This window comes from Poecile atricapillus, chromosome W, assembly GCF_030490865.1.
Source record: "Poecile atricapillus isolate bPoeAtr1 chromosome W, bPoeAtr1.hap1, whole genome shotgun sequence".
NCBI lineage: Eukaryota > Metazoa > Chordata > Aves > Passeriformes > Paridae > Poecile > Poecile atricapillus.
In genome coordinates, this window is record NC_081288.1 from 23,826,703 (window position 1) to 23,842,326 (window position 15,624).

General features: G+C 48.6%; 1 protein-coding gene across 3 annotated transcripts in view; it reads left to right on the top strand.

The window, feature by feature from the left end:
* Nucleotides 1-1,284: 1,284 nt before the first annotated feature.
* Nucleotides 1,285-15,624, top strand: part of LOC131592421 (ankyrin repeat and BTB/POZ domain-containing protein 3) — a 165,391-nt gene continuing 151,051 nt past the window's right edge. For all 3 annotated transcript variants that reach the window (XM_058863920.1, XM_058863921.1, XM_058863922.1), the window contains exon 1: nt 1,285-2,484. In XM_058863920.1, coding sequence (XP_058719903.1) covers nt 1,524-2,484 — 961 coding nt within the window. In that variant the 5' untranslated portion in view covers nt 1,285-1,523. The remainder of the gene's footprint in view (nt 2,485-15,624) is intronic.

Below are 15,624 nucleotides of genomic sequence, written 5' to 3' on the forward strand. Positions count from 1 at the left end.
TCTCAGCTCTTCTACCATTTATCAGGATATGGTGGTGTTTGGGAAATCTGTGGGAACCCACAGTGCACACTGCATCTTGTGGAAGGACCAAGACTGTGCTGAGAAAGCAGTTTTTAACAGCACTTGGCTTCATCTGGAATGCAACCCCCTCTTGGTGTTTTTGGTGGTGTCATAGTTCTTCTCAGCCTGACTGATGAGCCTACCTGTAGTTGTGCTCGTGCCTTTCCTCTAGGAAAAGCCTTCTGATTTTGAAGGAGTGCCAGGCTTGCTTGGATGGGGAAATCTCTTACATGACTTGCCTTGTCTGTCCAAGAATTTTGGCTGCCTCTGTTGGCATGATAGAGAAATGTGTTTGCTAGGCTTTTATACTTAAAGGGATAGAAATTTGCTGGTATTTTACGCTTAAAAGGATGTTAAGATTTCTTCAAAACCAGAGCGCACAAACATATACATTCTCAGTCTGTTGCCTGGGACATTAGTCAGGCAACTCCTAATAAAGCTAAAGCCTAGCAATATAAGATTAAAATACATTAGTCGAGGATAAATTGTCCTGCACAAAACAATCTTACTGTGCATAGGAAATGTGCCCTAAGCCCAGTACAATTCTTACTTGTCAAAGCCTTCACGATACTTAATGGGTTAACGTCAAGAATGTCAAAGGGTTTTATTGTACTTGTTTTAATTATTTGGAAATTGCTCTTCCTGACTCGAGAGACGTCTGGGATTCTTACGTGGCAGTTTCTGCTTGATTTCAAAACATCTTGTCTGTCTGATGAGATGTGTGAGTGCCTGCGCTCTCTGTAATTTGTTTATAGCTACATCAGGGAACTGCTGGTGTGAAAGCCCAGTGCGGGCCGGAGCGGAACTCTAGTTCGCACTCCTGCGGAACGGCGTACATGCACGTAGCAGAGCCGTGCTGTTCCGAGCCGCGGGGACAGAGGACACGGCTGGCCGCCCTCCCCCGGCTGCCGGCGGGGCCAGGACCGCATGAACCCATCTTCTCTTTGCAGCGCAGAGTCCCAGCCCGCGCGGTGCTGCCCGCGCAGGTCGCGGTCCCGGCGGGTTCCGCGCCCCGGCAGCTCCGCGGGCGGCCCGCGCCCCCTCCCGGCCCGCGCGGCGCGGAGCGGAGCGGCCCCGCGGAGCCAAGGGAGGCGCGGCCGCCGCAGGGCGCCGTCCCATTGGCCGCCGGGCGCGCCGCTTTGCATATCCCCGCCCCCCGGCATCCCCATTGGCTGGGAGCCGGCGGCGCTTTGCATGGCCCCGCCCCCGCGGCCGCTGGCCGGCGCTGCGCTGCGGTGCGGTGTCGGGCCGGCGGCGCAGTGCAGGAGCCGGAGCCGGGCCGGCAGCGGGGCTCGGCCGGGAGCAGCGCGCAGGCAGCACCGCCGCTTCGCTGCCGTCTGGCGGAGCGGGGCCAAGCGAAACGGCCGGCGGGAAACGCCGCGCCCCCTCGCTGCTTCTGTTCCCCCGCGTCCCCCTGAGCCGCTCCCCGCCCGGGTCCCGCGGGTGCAGCATGAAGTGCGGCGATGGCCCGGAGAGGTAAGACGGCGGTGAGGACGCTGGAAGACCTGACGCTGGACTCCGGGTATGGTGGTGCGGCGGACTCGGTGCGCTCCTCCAACTTGTCGCTGTGCTGCTCGGATTCGCACCCCGCGTACCCCTATGGAGGAAGCTGCTGGCCGCACCTAACTGACTCCATGCACAGTCGGCACAACAGCTTCGACACCGTCAACACCGTCCTAGCGGAAGACTCCGAGGTGCTGGACTGCGCGGGGCAGCAGTGCTCCCGGCTCCTGCCCGACCTTGAGGAGGTCCCCTGGAGCCTGGAGGAGGTGGAGGCACTGCTGCTGCCGCCGCCGCCGCGCCGGGAGCCGCGGGCGCCGGTCGCCGCCAGCCCCGGGAGCCGGGATGCGGCGGCGCGGCTCTCGACGCTGGTGAGCCGGGCGCTGGTGCGCATCGCTCGGGAGGCGCAGCGACTGAGCCTCCGCTTCGCCAAGTGCACCAAGCACGAGGTGCGGAGCGCCATGGAGATCGTCCTGGGCTGGACGCTGGCGGCCCGCTGCACGGCAGCCGCCCTCGGCGCCCTGTCCCTATACAACATGAGCGGCAGCGGCGGCGACCGCTTCAGCCGCGGAAAGTCGGCCCGGTGCGGACTGGCCTTCTCCGTGGGCAAGTTCTACCGCTGGATGGTGGACAGCCGCGTGGCCCTGCGCATCCACGAGCACGCCGCCATCTACCTCACCGCCGGCACCGAGAGCCTCTTCCGCGACATCCACGCGCGGGTGCTGGCCGGCCCCGCCGCCCCGCTCCCGCCGCCCGGCCGCCCCCCGGCCGCCGCCGCCGCCGCCCCGGCCGAGAAGGAGAAGGAGGGCGGCGAGGCGCCCCGCTTCACCCTGGAGGCGCTGGAACAGACGGTCAACAACGACCCCGAGCTCTGGGGCTTGCTGCAGCCCTACCAGCACCTCATCTGCGGAAAGAACGCCAGCGGTAAGTGCGGCCGCCGGGCGGGACCGGGCGCCACCGACCACCTGTTGCGCCGGGCGGGCTCCCGTCCGCCCCCCCGGGCGCTGGGCGGGCCCCCGCCGCACCTGCCGCCGGGGCCGCGGGGCCGGGGAGGGAGGAGCGGTGCGGCTGCCCCTGCACGGCGGTGTCCGGCCCGGGGAGGGCTGGACGGGAGCTGCCGAGCATCCCCCGAGCCGCTCTGCCGGGGCTACCGCGGCGTGATGGGCGTGAATTGAGGGGCAGCTGGCTGGGTGTCGGTGAGGGCTGGCTGAGAGACAGTGGTTCAGAGCTTCAGTTTTCCACAGGAAATGGCAGAAGCGCAGCTGAGCGCTTGCAGGCGAGATCAAACTTTTGTTACATATGCAGTGGTTTGGCCAGCGATTGCGTGGTTGGCGCTGAAATGCAGTCTTTCTGGACAGATTTCATTCATGTTGCTGCATGTTTACCCAGAGCTTGACACAACTGCAACACCGTGATGCATCAACTTCCTGGTCATTTTTTCCCTTCGTTTTTTAAACGATGAATCTAATATTTTTAATAAGTTATCCTTCGGTAGAGTGGCATTCCAAAGTTGATGTTCCTTATTTCAGCTCCCTCTGTTTGTTAGGGAAGGGAAAATGGAACGAGGCGTGTTTCGGGGAGGCAGAGTTAAAATAGGGTGTTTTTTTCATACCTTCTCCTAAGCGTGCACAGACAGATACAAACATTTGTATTAAGCTTAAATTCAAAATACTTGTCAAGCTGAGATGCAAATATTTTGGGGGGGGGGGTGGTTGACGAGGAAGGGAACTGGGAGAACAGGGGTAACTGGAAGCCCAGATCACGTCTCCAGATAAGCCTTGTTAAGTTGTTATAGCCACAGAGGATGCGTTACAGCTAATTTTCTATTGTCTTGAGGCACCTTCTATCCCAGAAGAGACCCAAAGGAGGATGCCAAGTGAGAGCAAAAGAAAGGGGCAGATACTCCTCCCTGCTGTAAACAGATGTTGCTTAGTTCTGTTCCTCTGGTGGTTTTACTCCAGCAGTGGATGTCCTCCCCAGAGGCTTTGCTGAACCACCCGTCAAAATTCATATGCTCTCGGGGGCTTGCATTGCAGGACTCTGGTGTGTTATTCCAGTGCTGGTGCAGGCAGGCATGGCTTCCCCAGGAGAGCCACCGTTGTTTTTTTCCTCGAGTCCTGCTACGGTGCCTGTAGGTTTCAGATGGCACTGTGTTGCGTTTCTGACATTGCAGCACTGGCTGTGCAGGCTTCTACTGAGCCTTTCATTTCGTTTTACGGCTCTCTCTAACTCCGTCTGTATCAGCTCAGTGGATTTAAATGAACTTCATTCTGACCCTCATTTATCTCCCTTCTAGGGACACAAAACAGAGTTTTCATCTCCATTTTATTGTAGTTCTAGCTGCCACAAATCTCCTTGGTAGCTCAGTCTTGAGCAAATAGCATTTTTCAAAGATGTTTGAATCAGACCCTAGCAAGTTGTCCATTTTGTTTTGCCTCTCTGTGTCTCCCTGCTTTCTATGCAAATGCCTGTGATGTAGTTTTGCTTTTTAGCATCTTATAATACATAGTTTGGCATCCTGTTAAATATATTTAGGGTTACAGGTGCAAGCAAGAGTCAGGCCTCCTTACAGTAAAAGCCATTTTTTACTGCTGTAAATGTTTATTCAGATTTAATCCAAGGGTGTGTTGCCTGCTCTTAAGTACTTTCAAGGCAACTAAACCAGGCATTATAAACCATTAAACACATCAGTCTGTTTCTTCACCAATGAGGTATGCCTGTTCATGTAGTCCTCCTTGTTTTGGTGTCTTGAGTGCTCCATGTTTGGTTGCAAATGTTTCTTTCTCAGGCACTTAAAACAGGTGGGGAAGTCTGATGGGAGAGATTATTTGAAACTGCTTGAAATTGTTGGGGCACTCTGTGGCACAAAGCTTGGACTGCTGGAAGCTGCATCTCTGTTTAGTGGCCTAACCACAAGTTCATCCTTCCTCTGCCTCAGTACTTGAAACACCATGATAGCACAGCTTAACAGGTAGCAGACTTCTTACATCTCTTTGCACCTCTCCAGGAAAAGAGACAGATCTTGCACTCCAGGGGTTCAGTAAGCTGGGGTGTCATTTTCCAGCTGAGTGACATGTGAAGACACAAGCACTGGAATCAGTGGATTTGGTCCATCAGATGTGGACAAGAAGCAGTGGAGGGGTACCTTTCTGGAGGTACCATGGGCAGTGTGATTTGGGTGAAGGTGGGGGATGGAAAGCAGTGCAGAAGCAGACTCTGTAGCAGCAGCTTAACTGGGGGCAGCTTTTTGTGGGGAGAGAGGCCTCTCTCTGGGAGGCAAATGTCAAAAATTTCCAGGCTAAATTCAGCACCTTAAAGTTCACCCAGACTGTGAAACAGGCAACCCGTGAAGATCGTAGGATGCAAGTATGTAAAGAACATAAGTTTGTGCATGATGCAGTCCAAGAGATTGCTCTAACGGAGTTTGTGAACACAAGTGTTGGGGAAGATCGTCTGAGGATCTGCAAGACACAAACCAGCCTTTCAGAGCTTCCCTGTAAGAGTGTTTAGTGGTTTTGGCTGAGGTTTTCTAGCCTGATGTCATTCTCAGTCATCTTGGAAGCTGTAGATCACTATTGCAAGATAACCTTCTCCTTCCTATAAATTATGGTCATGTGCCTTCAGACAAAGATGTTTGAGCTGATTCTTTCCATGGGCCATTTCCATTTTCTGCTGGGCTTCTTTTGGGTGCGTTTGGCCTGTGCTTGGACAGCTGCCTCAGTGGGAGCCCCACTCTCCAACAGGAGCCTGCTCATTGCTCTTGCAGGGTCGAAAGCCTGTGGATGAAGGTGGTGGCACTCCTTCATGTGTTGCAGGCATCAGGCCACATGTCCTTGATAAGCTGGTTGATAACCTCTTGTGTGGGACAGGGCAGGGATGACAAAGGCAAAGCAGGCAATGCCGTTGGAGCATGGCAGCAGCTGCTGGCATATTGACTGAGCTTATCTTTCTGATAACTGTATCAGAAAGAATAGACCTTAAAAGCATTCTGAGGTAGTAATTTCCACCCCCCACCCCCCCAGAATTTTGACATGATGGCTGAATGAAAATTATAAACTTTACGTTTGGGATTTCACTGAGGCTTACATGTTTCAATTATGAGCTCTGTCTGAACAGCACAGTGCATGTTTCACATCCTATAACAGTTGCAGAGAGTGTTATTTCCCTTGGAACAGTGGGAGAAAAATACTGTGTGCTCAATGAAAGGCAGTAAAAGCTGGCACCTCTGCGGTTTAAGCAATATTATTTTAGTTTCTTTATTGCTCATCAAACCCTTACTTTTAGGCCACATCTGAGAAATGCTTTGAGATGAATGGGAAGTTTCCCCAGGTCTTGGATCAAGTGCCAATCACTGGAGTAAATCCTTGTATATTGTTTTAGCTGGGGGGTTTGGATGGCAGGTCCAAGTAGCTCAAAGTCACCTATTTGGTATTATGGAGGTCCTCTTTCACCGGGAGGAGGGATGGTATTAGACAGCACTTGAATTAATACAGAGTTAAGAAAACTGTTTTTTCCTGTTTCAGTCTTCGGGGGTCTCCATGTCTTTGTGGCAGGACTTGTGGTGGCAGGGACACAGCCAGGGAGCTGGGGAATCACGGGGTGGAGTTTTCTGTGGAGGAGTCAGCATGCACAGCTCTGCCTTGTCTATTTGTGTACAGCTTCTAAAAATAGTGATTTGGAACCCAAATGCCTCCCTGTGGTTTCTTCCTCTTCTTAATATTATTTAGAGGAGAAGATCAAACTAGTTAGAAACCCAGGATTAGGTCAGGCTTGGCCGACACATGTCAGCTAACCTCAGTTTAACCTCAGCCTCTTTTAATTCAGGCGAACGAGGGGGACTCCAAGCAAATGAACAGTACCAATATATTAGCACAGCTTAACCAAATCAATAAGTGCTTTTTAATTTTGATATGTATGTATACATCCATGTGTGTATGCAGAGACTATACCCTCCTTTTACTGGCAAGCACGCTGTTATCTGTTACTTCTCTGCTTTTTGCTGTAATTGAACCATTCAGGATGCCATTATGGCCTTAGGGGCAGTGTAACAATCAATCTAGAACTTATTTCAGCTGGGATGATACTGGAATATTTGGGCTTAAAATGGAATTTTATGCTATTTTCTTGGCCTTATTTTAAACTGTAATTTCAAGAATATAGTTCCCCCGCAATCTTCCCATTAAGTTTCCATTGTGTTTTTTGCTGGTTAAAAAGAAAAAATGAAGTTGTAGTTGAAGTTTCTTATATGTGCCAATGTGTTATACTTAGACATCTTTGCTGTTTTGTTTTTCCCATCTGTTCCAGGGCACTTCAGTCCCATGCCAAGAGGTTGGCATGAGTGGTGGTGCAACAAATGATGTGTATTTTTGCTTGATTCTCTTACCTGACAACTTCCCAAGCAAACTTCCACACCCTCTTTGAACAAGTTGCATGTTTGTTCCCTCTCCATTCCAGGGGGGAGAGTGGGACAAACCCCCAAAGGCAAGAAGGTTTTGCCTGTTTGTGGGCACTGATGCTGGTGGGAGCTGGGATGGCAGCAGAGAAACCATGCTACTTCTCTGTAGTGGGGTGGGTTGCTTTGGCACCTGGTATTGGCCGGAGTGGGACAGGAGGATAATCAGCATGTGTGTGCTTCTTGAAGACCCCTGTTGCCTTGAGAGGGCACCTTGAGAAAGGAGCGGTGGTGGGACTGGGAAATAGAGACCCATCGGGAGGTTGAGGTTTGACTGGCTGGGTGATGGTGGTTTGCTTCCCCTCTGGATGTTCTGATTCATGTAATTTGTTTCAGTTACGAGTCTAACATTAAAAAAAAAAAAAAATCCCGGAAATGGTTATACCAGAAGCACCCAGGATAATCATAAAGCTTATGTTTGCCAATATGATTATTCTTTTTGTCATGTTGGAAAGTACCTTAATAACATTTATAGCCTTGGCCGCACTAGGGAGTTTTCAGGCTGCATCTACATTACTTAGTTTCTGATGTAAATGAGGCTTTGTAATGATGATTGGGAAATGTGATTGTGTATACAAAGAGTATGTTAGGGGAATAACAATATAGTTTTAGCAGTGTATTGGGTTCCTGGGTTTCTTGCTGACTGCTGACAGGCTTCATGTAGTTTTGCAGCCATCCTGTGAGCTGATGACGTAAGGTGCAGGTGAACATAAGGGACAACTTTGCATCTTTTCCTAATGCTACTGCAAATGCTCTCTCTTCCAATTCTCAAAGTTAATAAAAATGAAAAAGACATCACTCTTAGTGTGTTGGTGTTTCTGCAGTGTGTGTCATACCAAGCAGCTGGTTGTCAGTCACAAACCTTCCACATTTTCCAGAGTAAATACCCAATAGTGCAGTGGCTGCGAACATCTACAGCCTGAGCCCTTTCTTTCCTGTCTTGCTTAGGGGTTGAGTTCTAGTATCTCAGAAGTTAGAAAAAAAGGCTTTTGGTCTTCCCCTCTCCTTTCCCCCAGTTCAGGTATGAAAGAAGAAAGCCCTGCTCAACGAGATGTCACCAGAAGAGGACAGAGCTGTTTCCTGTAGCACATGAGTGTTGGGAATTAAGTCCTTTACGTGGAATAATTTCTTCTGGCCAATGTGTAGTGAAGAAAGAGTGTGGGGGGCTCCTTTCAGGTGGTTTGCTAAAATTAGCAGCTTCCATACAAAATATTTCTGTTGCTGGCCAGCAGAGGATGTGGAGGAAAAGCAAGGAGGGGATGGATGAAGGAGTTCATCACCAGGCTGTGTTTTCTTGCAGTGAGTGTGGTGAGCAGCAGCACTGCAGCCATTTGAGTCCCTGAGCAGGCTGGCATTCTGTGTACTCGTGGGGGCTGAAGTGGGTGCTTGATGGGTGGTGGATCACATCAATGCCTGTTCACTTTTCCAGTTTCCTCCCAGGTTCAAGATTCCTGCTGCCTCAGTCTCCCAGGCTGGGCTGTCATGTCCAGCTTTGCCATGCTGGCAGTCCCTTTGCTCTGTCTGCAGGCTGTTTGCCCAGGATATAGGAAGCTTTAGCAAGATATAAGGAAGAAGTAGAGACTATTTTCTTTCTTTGCTCTTGTCCGTGTTTACTTGCTGGCCAAAAGCAACATAACTGCACCATCTCTATAAATCTGTAATTACAATTGTTATGTACCTGATAAGTATTTTAAAGATTTCAAAAGACATAAAGTGAAAATCACCCCAGAGCTTGGGTGGCCAGCTTATTAACCTCTGGTTGCTTTACCAGAAGTGTTCAAATAGGCAGCCTGAAAAAACCACAGACATTGTGAAGGACTGTGCCAGTCAAATGGTCACATGTGGCTGGTTCTTGGTCTGCCCTCGCTTTCAGGGGTTTCCTACAACAAAGAGCTTCTATCAGGGTCCACATTTGTCTGGGAGCGCATAACCTTCCCTTTTCCCTAGAAAGTACCATAGTTATTCTGCTGTTAAAGGATGTGAGGAGATATAATCTGATGTCTAGTCACTCCTTTTGCTTTCCATAGGACTGCATTTCTCTTTCAAAAACAGAAGAGAAGAGGGCACTGATCAGGTGAAATGAGTCAGTGAGAAGGTGGCTGTGGGCTTGTTTTGACAGCAGGAGTGAGGGCCGTGTTCCTGGGAGCAGCTGAAGAAGAAGGAGCCACAGTTGGTGTGGATCAGTTCCGCAGCATGGATGAGGCACAGGCACGCTGACACCTTGCTGAGGCTTGTCTCAGTTATTTAGTTAATTCAACCTGATGTGCTGATGCTCTTGAATCATCACACTTCCTTACTCTGGCAGTTTGTGGGTGAGGAGAAAGTTGTATAGCACGGCTTATGGAACCGTGACCATTTTCTTGGGCTCCAATGAAGAGGTGTGTGTCTTCTAGATGGTGTTTTAACCTCTTCCTTGATTCCTAGGCTGAGTTCATAGTAAGCAGTACCCTTTTTGGGCGTAATTGTTCCTGAAAACAACCCAAGAGGTTTTATAGTATGGTTAAGAAGGTATCTGGTGGTAAATATGTGGACCAGCTTGGAGGCTGAAAAGATGCTCAGGAGACTTGAAGTTTCCCACAGGGATTCTTTTGGCTTATCACTGATAAGGAAAAGAAATTGTCTGTGATTTAGTTTAAGCAGTACTGGGTTGATAATAAGGAATAGGACAAAAATTAGACACCCTGTACTAAGAGACCTCAGGACAGGTGATTGTGTGCCTGACGAATCAAGCTGGCAGAGGTGGATGAAGGAAGAAGGATTTGTTCACCCCAGCCAGTTCCAGGCCATTCAAAAGCACAGTGTTAGACCTGGTGTAAATCCCTGGGGGTGGTGTTGTGTGGCTGGCTGATGCTGGTGCTTGGTGGGATGTTGATTTGCTTGGTGGGACCTTGGCTGGTGTGACACTTGGGGACTGAGCTCTTCCTGCCATGCTGCTTCAGGCAGTAATGGGTGTTGGTACTGGGATCTTCCAAAAGGTACATGGAAGTGCAGGAGACAGGTAAAGCTCCTTCTGTGGTGGTTTAAGGCAGCTGAAAGCGAAAGTGGAGGGAGGGATCAGTGCTGCAGGGTGTGTGGGAGGCGGTGGGATGCTCGCCAGGAGATAGGAGCACACGGAGGCGTTGCGGCTGAGCCGTGAGGGACTGGTAATCCTTCTGGGTCAGCAAATTCACAGCCTTACGTGGCTTTTCCAGAGCTCTTATGTGCATAGACCTTGCTCATGTGAGCAGCACATGGACTTCACACAGCCACAAAGGTCTTGGGGCAGGCTGGTGAGTGAGCAGGCGAACAGGAACCCCCGAGAAGATTAGAGAAGAGGCCTCTTCAATGACTGGATTTGTGTCCTCAAGTGCTGTGGAGTAGCACCTGGACCTGCAATTTAAAATTCATAAAACCACCCTGTTTTTAAATTGCACTGCTATGAAATATTGCTCCCAGGTGGGGGAAGTGAGCGGGGCTGGGGTTGCAGCAGAGGTATGTTGAATGTATTTGCATTTTTGAGGCAGTCAAATAATTGAAGGAAACTTTGCATCCTGCAGTGTTTTGCAGTTTCCCTGGCCCTGTGGTAGTTTTGGATAAACAATGTTGGGCTCCAGTGCCTTTGCTTATGTGTTGTGTTTGGCTGTGATCGAGTTGCTACAGTCAGGGAAGGTTGGCTTTTTCTTGAAAAGAGCTAAGTAAGTCTTGTGAGCCTCTCTGGGATGTTACCCAGCAGGGATTTGGAAAAATAGAGGTTGTGGTGCTGTGGGCCATAGGTACTCCCCAGACTGCAGGTCCCTCACCCCAGATGAAGCATCTTCACTTCTCTGTCACCTCTAAGCAGTGAATGTGGCCGGCAGCAAGGCAAGCTGCCACTGGGGAGGTGCGCCAGATGCCTGGGGATGGATGCTGGACTCCCAGACCTTCAGTGGGAAGTGCTGCCAGAAGAAATGAGAGAGATTTCACAGGTCAGAGTAATTTTGGCTACCCACTGAGATACTTTTCTTGTGGAGAATGCTAAGAAGATATTTTTTTTCTGTAATACAGGGGTATTTCTTTGCATGCCAGGATATCACAGAAATTGGTTCTACTGAATCATTTTCTGTAAGTCTGAGTAGGTAGAGTAGGTAGATTATTTTGCTCTGGGTTGCCATATAGCAGAGACAACTGCTAGGGACTAGATGCAGGTACCTCTGATGCTTTTATTTCCCTAGATGCTTTAAGGGTCACAAGACTCAGTACCTTTTCACAAGGAAAATGTATCTTTGTGCTACTTCTGTTATTTAACTTCTTTAGTGCATGTCTTGTGTGGGGTGCTGTATGGTACAAGCTGCTCCAAAGGTAGTGCTAGACCCAACCCTGTAGTCCTTGTTTGGGCAACATTCCCATTGATTTTGGTGGGACAGCCTGTCAAGCACCAAGATAAATTCTTGCATTTGGTAACAAATTAAAGAATTAAAAATTAAAGAAACTGCTGGGTCAAAGCTGTAGGCCTGGATTTAGTTTTGCTTAAGATAAGCTCTTCCAAAACTGAAGGTAAGTATCCGTACCTCACTGCAGATATTTATTCTTAATTTGAAAGGAATTTTTTTCCTTTGGTTCACTGATTAATGGTGTTCAGCTTAAAGATTGCACAGTGCAGCCTGTGAGGCCTTGTGCTACCTGTCTCTAGCCTATTTCCGCTGGCCCACATAAGAAAAATTCTAAAAATAGTCCAGTAGTGTAGATTTTCAAAAGTAAATTAGATCTTAAAAATAAGAGGTTCAGTTTAATTATCTGGCATGCTCTCAGTAAGGAGGAGGAGGAAGAAAGGTTTCAAAGTATGCAGTTCCTCTAACATGGAAAAAACCCCATCCCCAAGCATAGCTGTCCCTCGGTACTTAGGACCTGCTGTTGCTTTGCTGTTGTGCTTTACCTGTTAACTAGTTCTTCATTATACCAGTGTGCTCACAAAAGAATTGCCTTCTGTTTCTGGAGAATGAAAACAGTTTTGCAAGCTGGCTGAGTGCAGGGACAGAACCAGCAACGTGCAGACTGTTTTCAATGAAAAATACCTGCCTGTGGGAATGCTTATGATGCCTTGCTTCCATATTAAAGAGCATATTTGGTAAAGGATGGGTAAGACAAGGGGGAGTAGTTTGAAATATTTTACAGGTTTAAATGTAGGAATGACATAAACACCTAAGTAATGCAAAGGATGCTGAACTTCAGTAGCAATGTTCTTGCAGCAGAATGCTGGGAGCCAAGATAAGGAACTTGGTGACGCTGTCTGTCTGACACACATCAGCAGTTAGACTGTGATGGCTGAATGCTTCTAAAGCAAGATTAAATACAACAAGAGAAAAACACCCTAGCCAAAACTCATTCCTCCTTAAGTGTACAGATAGGCTAATCTGTAACTCTAATAGTACTGATCTTCAGGAAGGATCTATGGGCTGTCACCTCTCTTCAGCACACAGAAACTACCTATGCGTAGGATAATTGGCAGGTTTTATAAGGAGACCTGTGGTGATGAGAGCCCTCAAACCACCAGAGCAGATGGGGATGCTGATGTCTGCCTACTCTGCCTCCTCTGACCAGGGATGTCGTGGGGAGATGCAGCTTGAGGTTGTGGAGGGAGTTATTGGATGGGTGGGAGAACACTGCTTTATCAGGGCTGGTGAGGTTTTAATTACAGGCTGTGTGAGGCAGGAGCTGGTGAGTCACAAAGTGTTTTCTGAGGTTGCGGGCTGGAGGCTCAGGTGTCAGCCACTATTGCAGGTGACTTCTTTCACTGAGTGAGGAGCCACAGCAAAGTTTTCCTTTGGATGGGACCCTGTCCACCGCCTTTGTCAGCCTGAGATGAGATGGCTCCGATTTGCCCAACCTAGGGCTATGTTTTGGGCTTCCCTGGAAGTTTACCTGGAACCAGGCTGCTGCCTGCTTAATAGGTGCTTCTCATGCAAGCAGTACAAACACACCCCAGCTGCCAAAACTGGCTACAAAGCTGGCTGCTGAGCAGATTTAAACCTGTACCATTGACTGCTTGTGCAGTCAATCCATGTTGCATACTTCTGACAGTGCTGGTAAGACATTCATGTCTGAAGTGAGAGGATGGAGTGCAGACTTGGGGTCTTTAGGGTTGGGATTTATAATTTTCTGGTCTGGTCAGGTCTGAGATGGGTGGGTCCCTGGGAAACATCCTTTTTCAGGGGCAAGGACAGCACTTAGAGGGAAGAGGTGTCAAGAAAATGAGGACTTGTTTGTTTACTTCTCCTCTTGACTGTGACTTGAGAAGCATCATTGGCGTGTGTTCTGCTCTTTCTTCCTTTAGAGGTTTGCGGTGCTGTTGACATTCCACTGATACACCAAAAAAGTTGTTGATATTTAAACATGAATGTTGGCCATGGCATAAGGAAAAATGAGAGCAATTCAGCACCCCACATAAAACATCCTCTGAGCCTGGAGTAATTAGTTTCGTTTCATAGCCTGATTTCCAGAAAGAGAAAGAACAGAACAAACAGCAGAAAATATAATGAAATTTGGGGGTGGGGGGCCCATGGGGACTGTTCTGTGCAGTGACAGTCAACCACAGTGGTGTTATATCCAGAAAGAAGGCACCTGGGGATTCTGTGATTGCACCATGCAAGGGACTGAGTAACAAAGTGGGAACCTGAGCAACTGCTGAATATTTTGCAGAGAGCCAAGATGCAAGACTGAAAGAGTAAATTTAAAGTTACTCTAAAGAGCCCGTTCCTCTTCCCAGCATGGTTGGGGTTTGTGGAGCTGTGTAATTGCAAAGGAGTGTCTGGGAAACAGCGTGCTGGGGTTATGCACATGGAGACTATTTCTAAAGATTATATTAGTCCTATATTAATAATTGCAGAGGAAGTACTGGTTTGTGTGTTAGCCAAAGCTTTGCAGGCATTGCAGAAGATGTGGTGGGTGTTGCTGCCCTTTCTGCTGGAGAGCCATTCGCTGCTGATGGGCACTGCAAACTGAGGCTGCTTCCTGCAGTAGCACACGAATAACCTTTATTGCTTTCGGTTGTCCTGTGAATGAGTAAGAGCCTCAGGACTGAATGTTCTTCTGTTCTGAGCTACTTTCATGATAACTTCTCTAGGTTTTCTTTTGCCATTTTGACATGGGCAGCTCTTCCTTCCTTGAGTTTCATATGTGCTCTCTTCATTAGGAGTGGTGACCTTCTGGATACTGCTCCTTTTCTTTCCCCTTAAGTTCAAAGAAGTTCAGTATTTACATAAGCAGCTTGCTTGCTATTTTACTGCTTTCTGGCATAATCTCTCTCGAATGCCTTTCTGAAAATAGTCTGTCCAAGTAAAAATATGAGGTAAAAATATTCACTATTGAAGCAGAGTGTTTAGAAATAGCTGCAATTTTGAGTTGTATCATACAGAAACCCAAGCCTTTGCAGTTGATTAGGGACAGGTGTTTTAACTTCTTCTGCAGCTGTTTTTTAAGTTGTTAACTGGAATTTTTGACCTACTGAAAAAAAACCCCAAAACAACCCTCACTAAATTTGGTATCAGGGCTGTATAGCACTGTGAACTTGGTCTAAAGCAGAAAGAAGGCTGAAAAGCACCACTTCATTACACTGGATTGTTGCATCAATAATGTAGTAATGTAATTTCGTGGAGGGAAAATAATGGGATCTAATGATGTGACCAGTGTGTTTACTGATACTGTAGCACAATTAATTGTGGCTTTCTTGCAATTAAGTGCTGCAAACAATTTCTATTAAAAGTGGATGCATTTGAGCTCAGCTTCCTCCATCCAAGGACTTTGACCCCACTCTTTTGGGATTATCTGCTGAAAAATTTAAAAAAAGTGTCTCATGATGGGAGTGGGTTTCCATCTTCATCATATAGTGCTGTGCCCGAGGCTGCTGCTCTGCTTTCTTATACCCATGTTTTGTGACAACCGTGGGGACTGACTGACCCAGGGGAAAAGTGCCATGGTGGGGCTCTGGACTTCAAGGCTTTGCCTGCATGTGTTTCCCTATGGGATTGTGGATAGCAGGAGTGAGGTCTAGGTGGAGGTCTGTCATCTTTCTGACATCACTGGATTTGTCTGAGAGGCTGGTGGTGCTTGGCTGTGTGCTGTACCCTCAGGGAAAGGTTTGATCTCACTGAGAAGAACAGCTGGTGGCGTCCCCTTTTGTGAAATCCAGGCATGGTGTGGGGAGGAGACCCTGGGGAATGGCAGAGCAAACTGTCAGGCAGGGTGGGCTGCTCAGACTCCATATCAGGATGGGCTGCTCAGACAGTGAGTAGTCTCCATATTTTATTCAATTGTGGCCAAAACCCAGGGGCGGAGAGTGACTTTGTGTTTGGGTTGGCTTGATGAATGCTGTTTCTATCTTTTTTCGTCATTCAACATACTCCTGTGTTGCTTCTCCAATGCCTGACAAAAGTTCAGCTTGCTGCCAGCCTTCCCTGCCATGGGGAAAATGATGTAGTCTCTCCTAAATCTCTGGTTTCCATAACACTTGAAGTTGTTAGTGGCCATCCTTTGTGCTGTAGTCGTTGTCCAGAGGGGTGGAAATCTGCCACTGAGTTGGAAGGTTGCTGGGGGATGGTGGAGTAACTGGCAGGCATGTGCCACCACGTAAAACTCATTTTCTTAGAAATGAGCTAAGA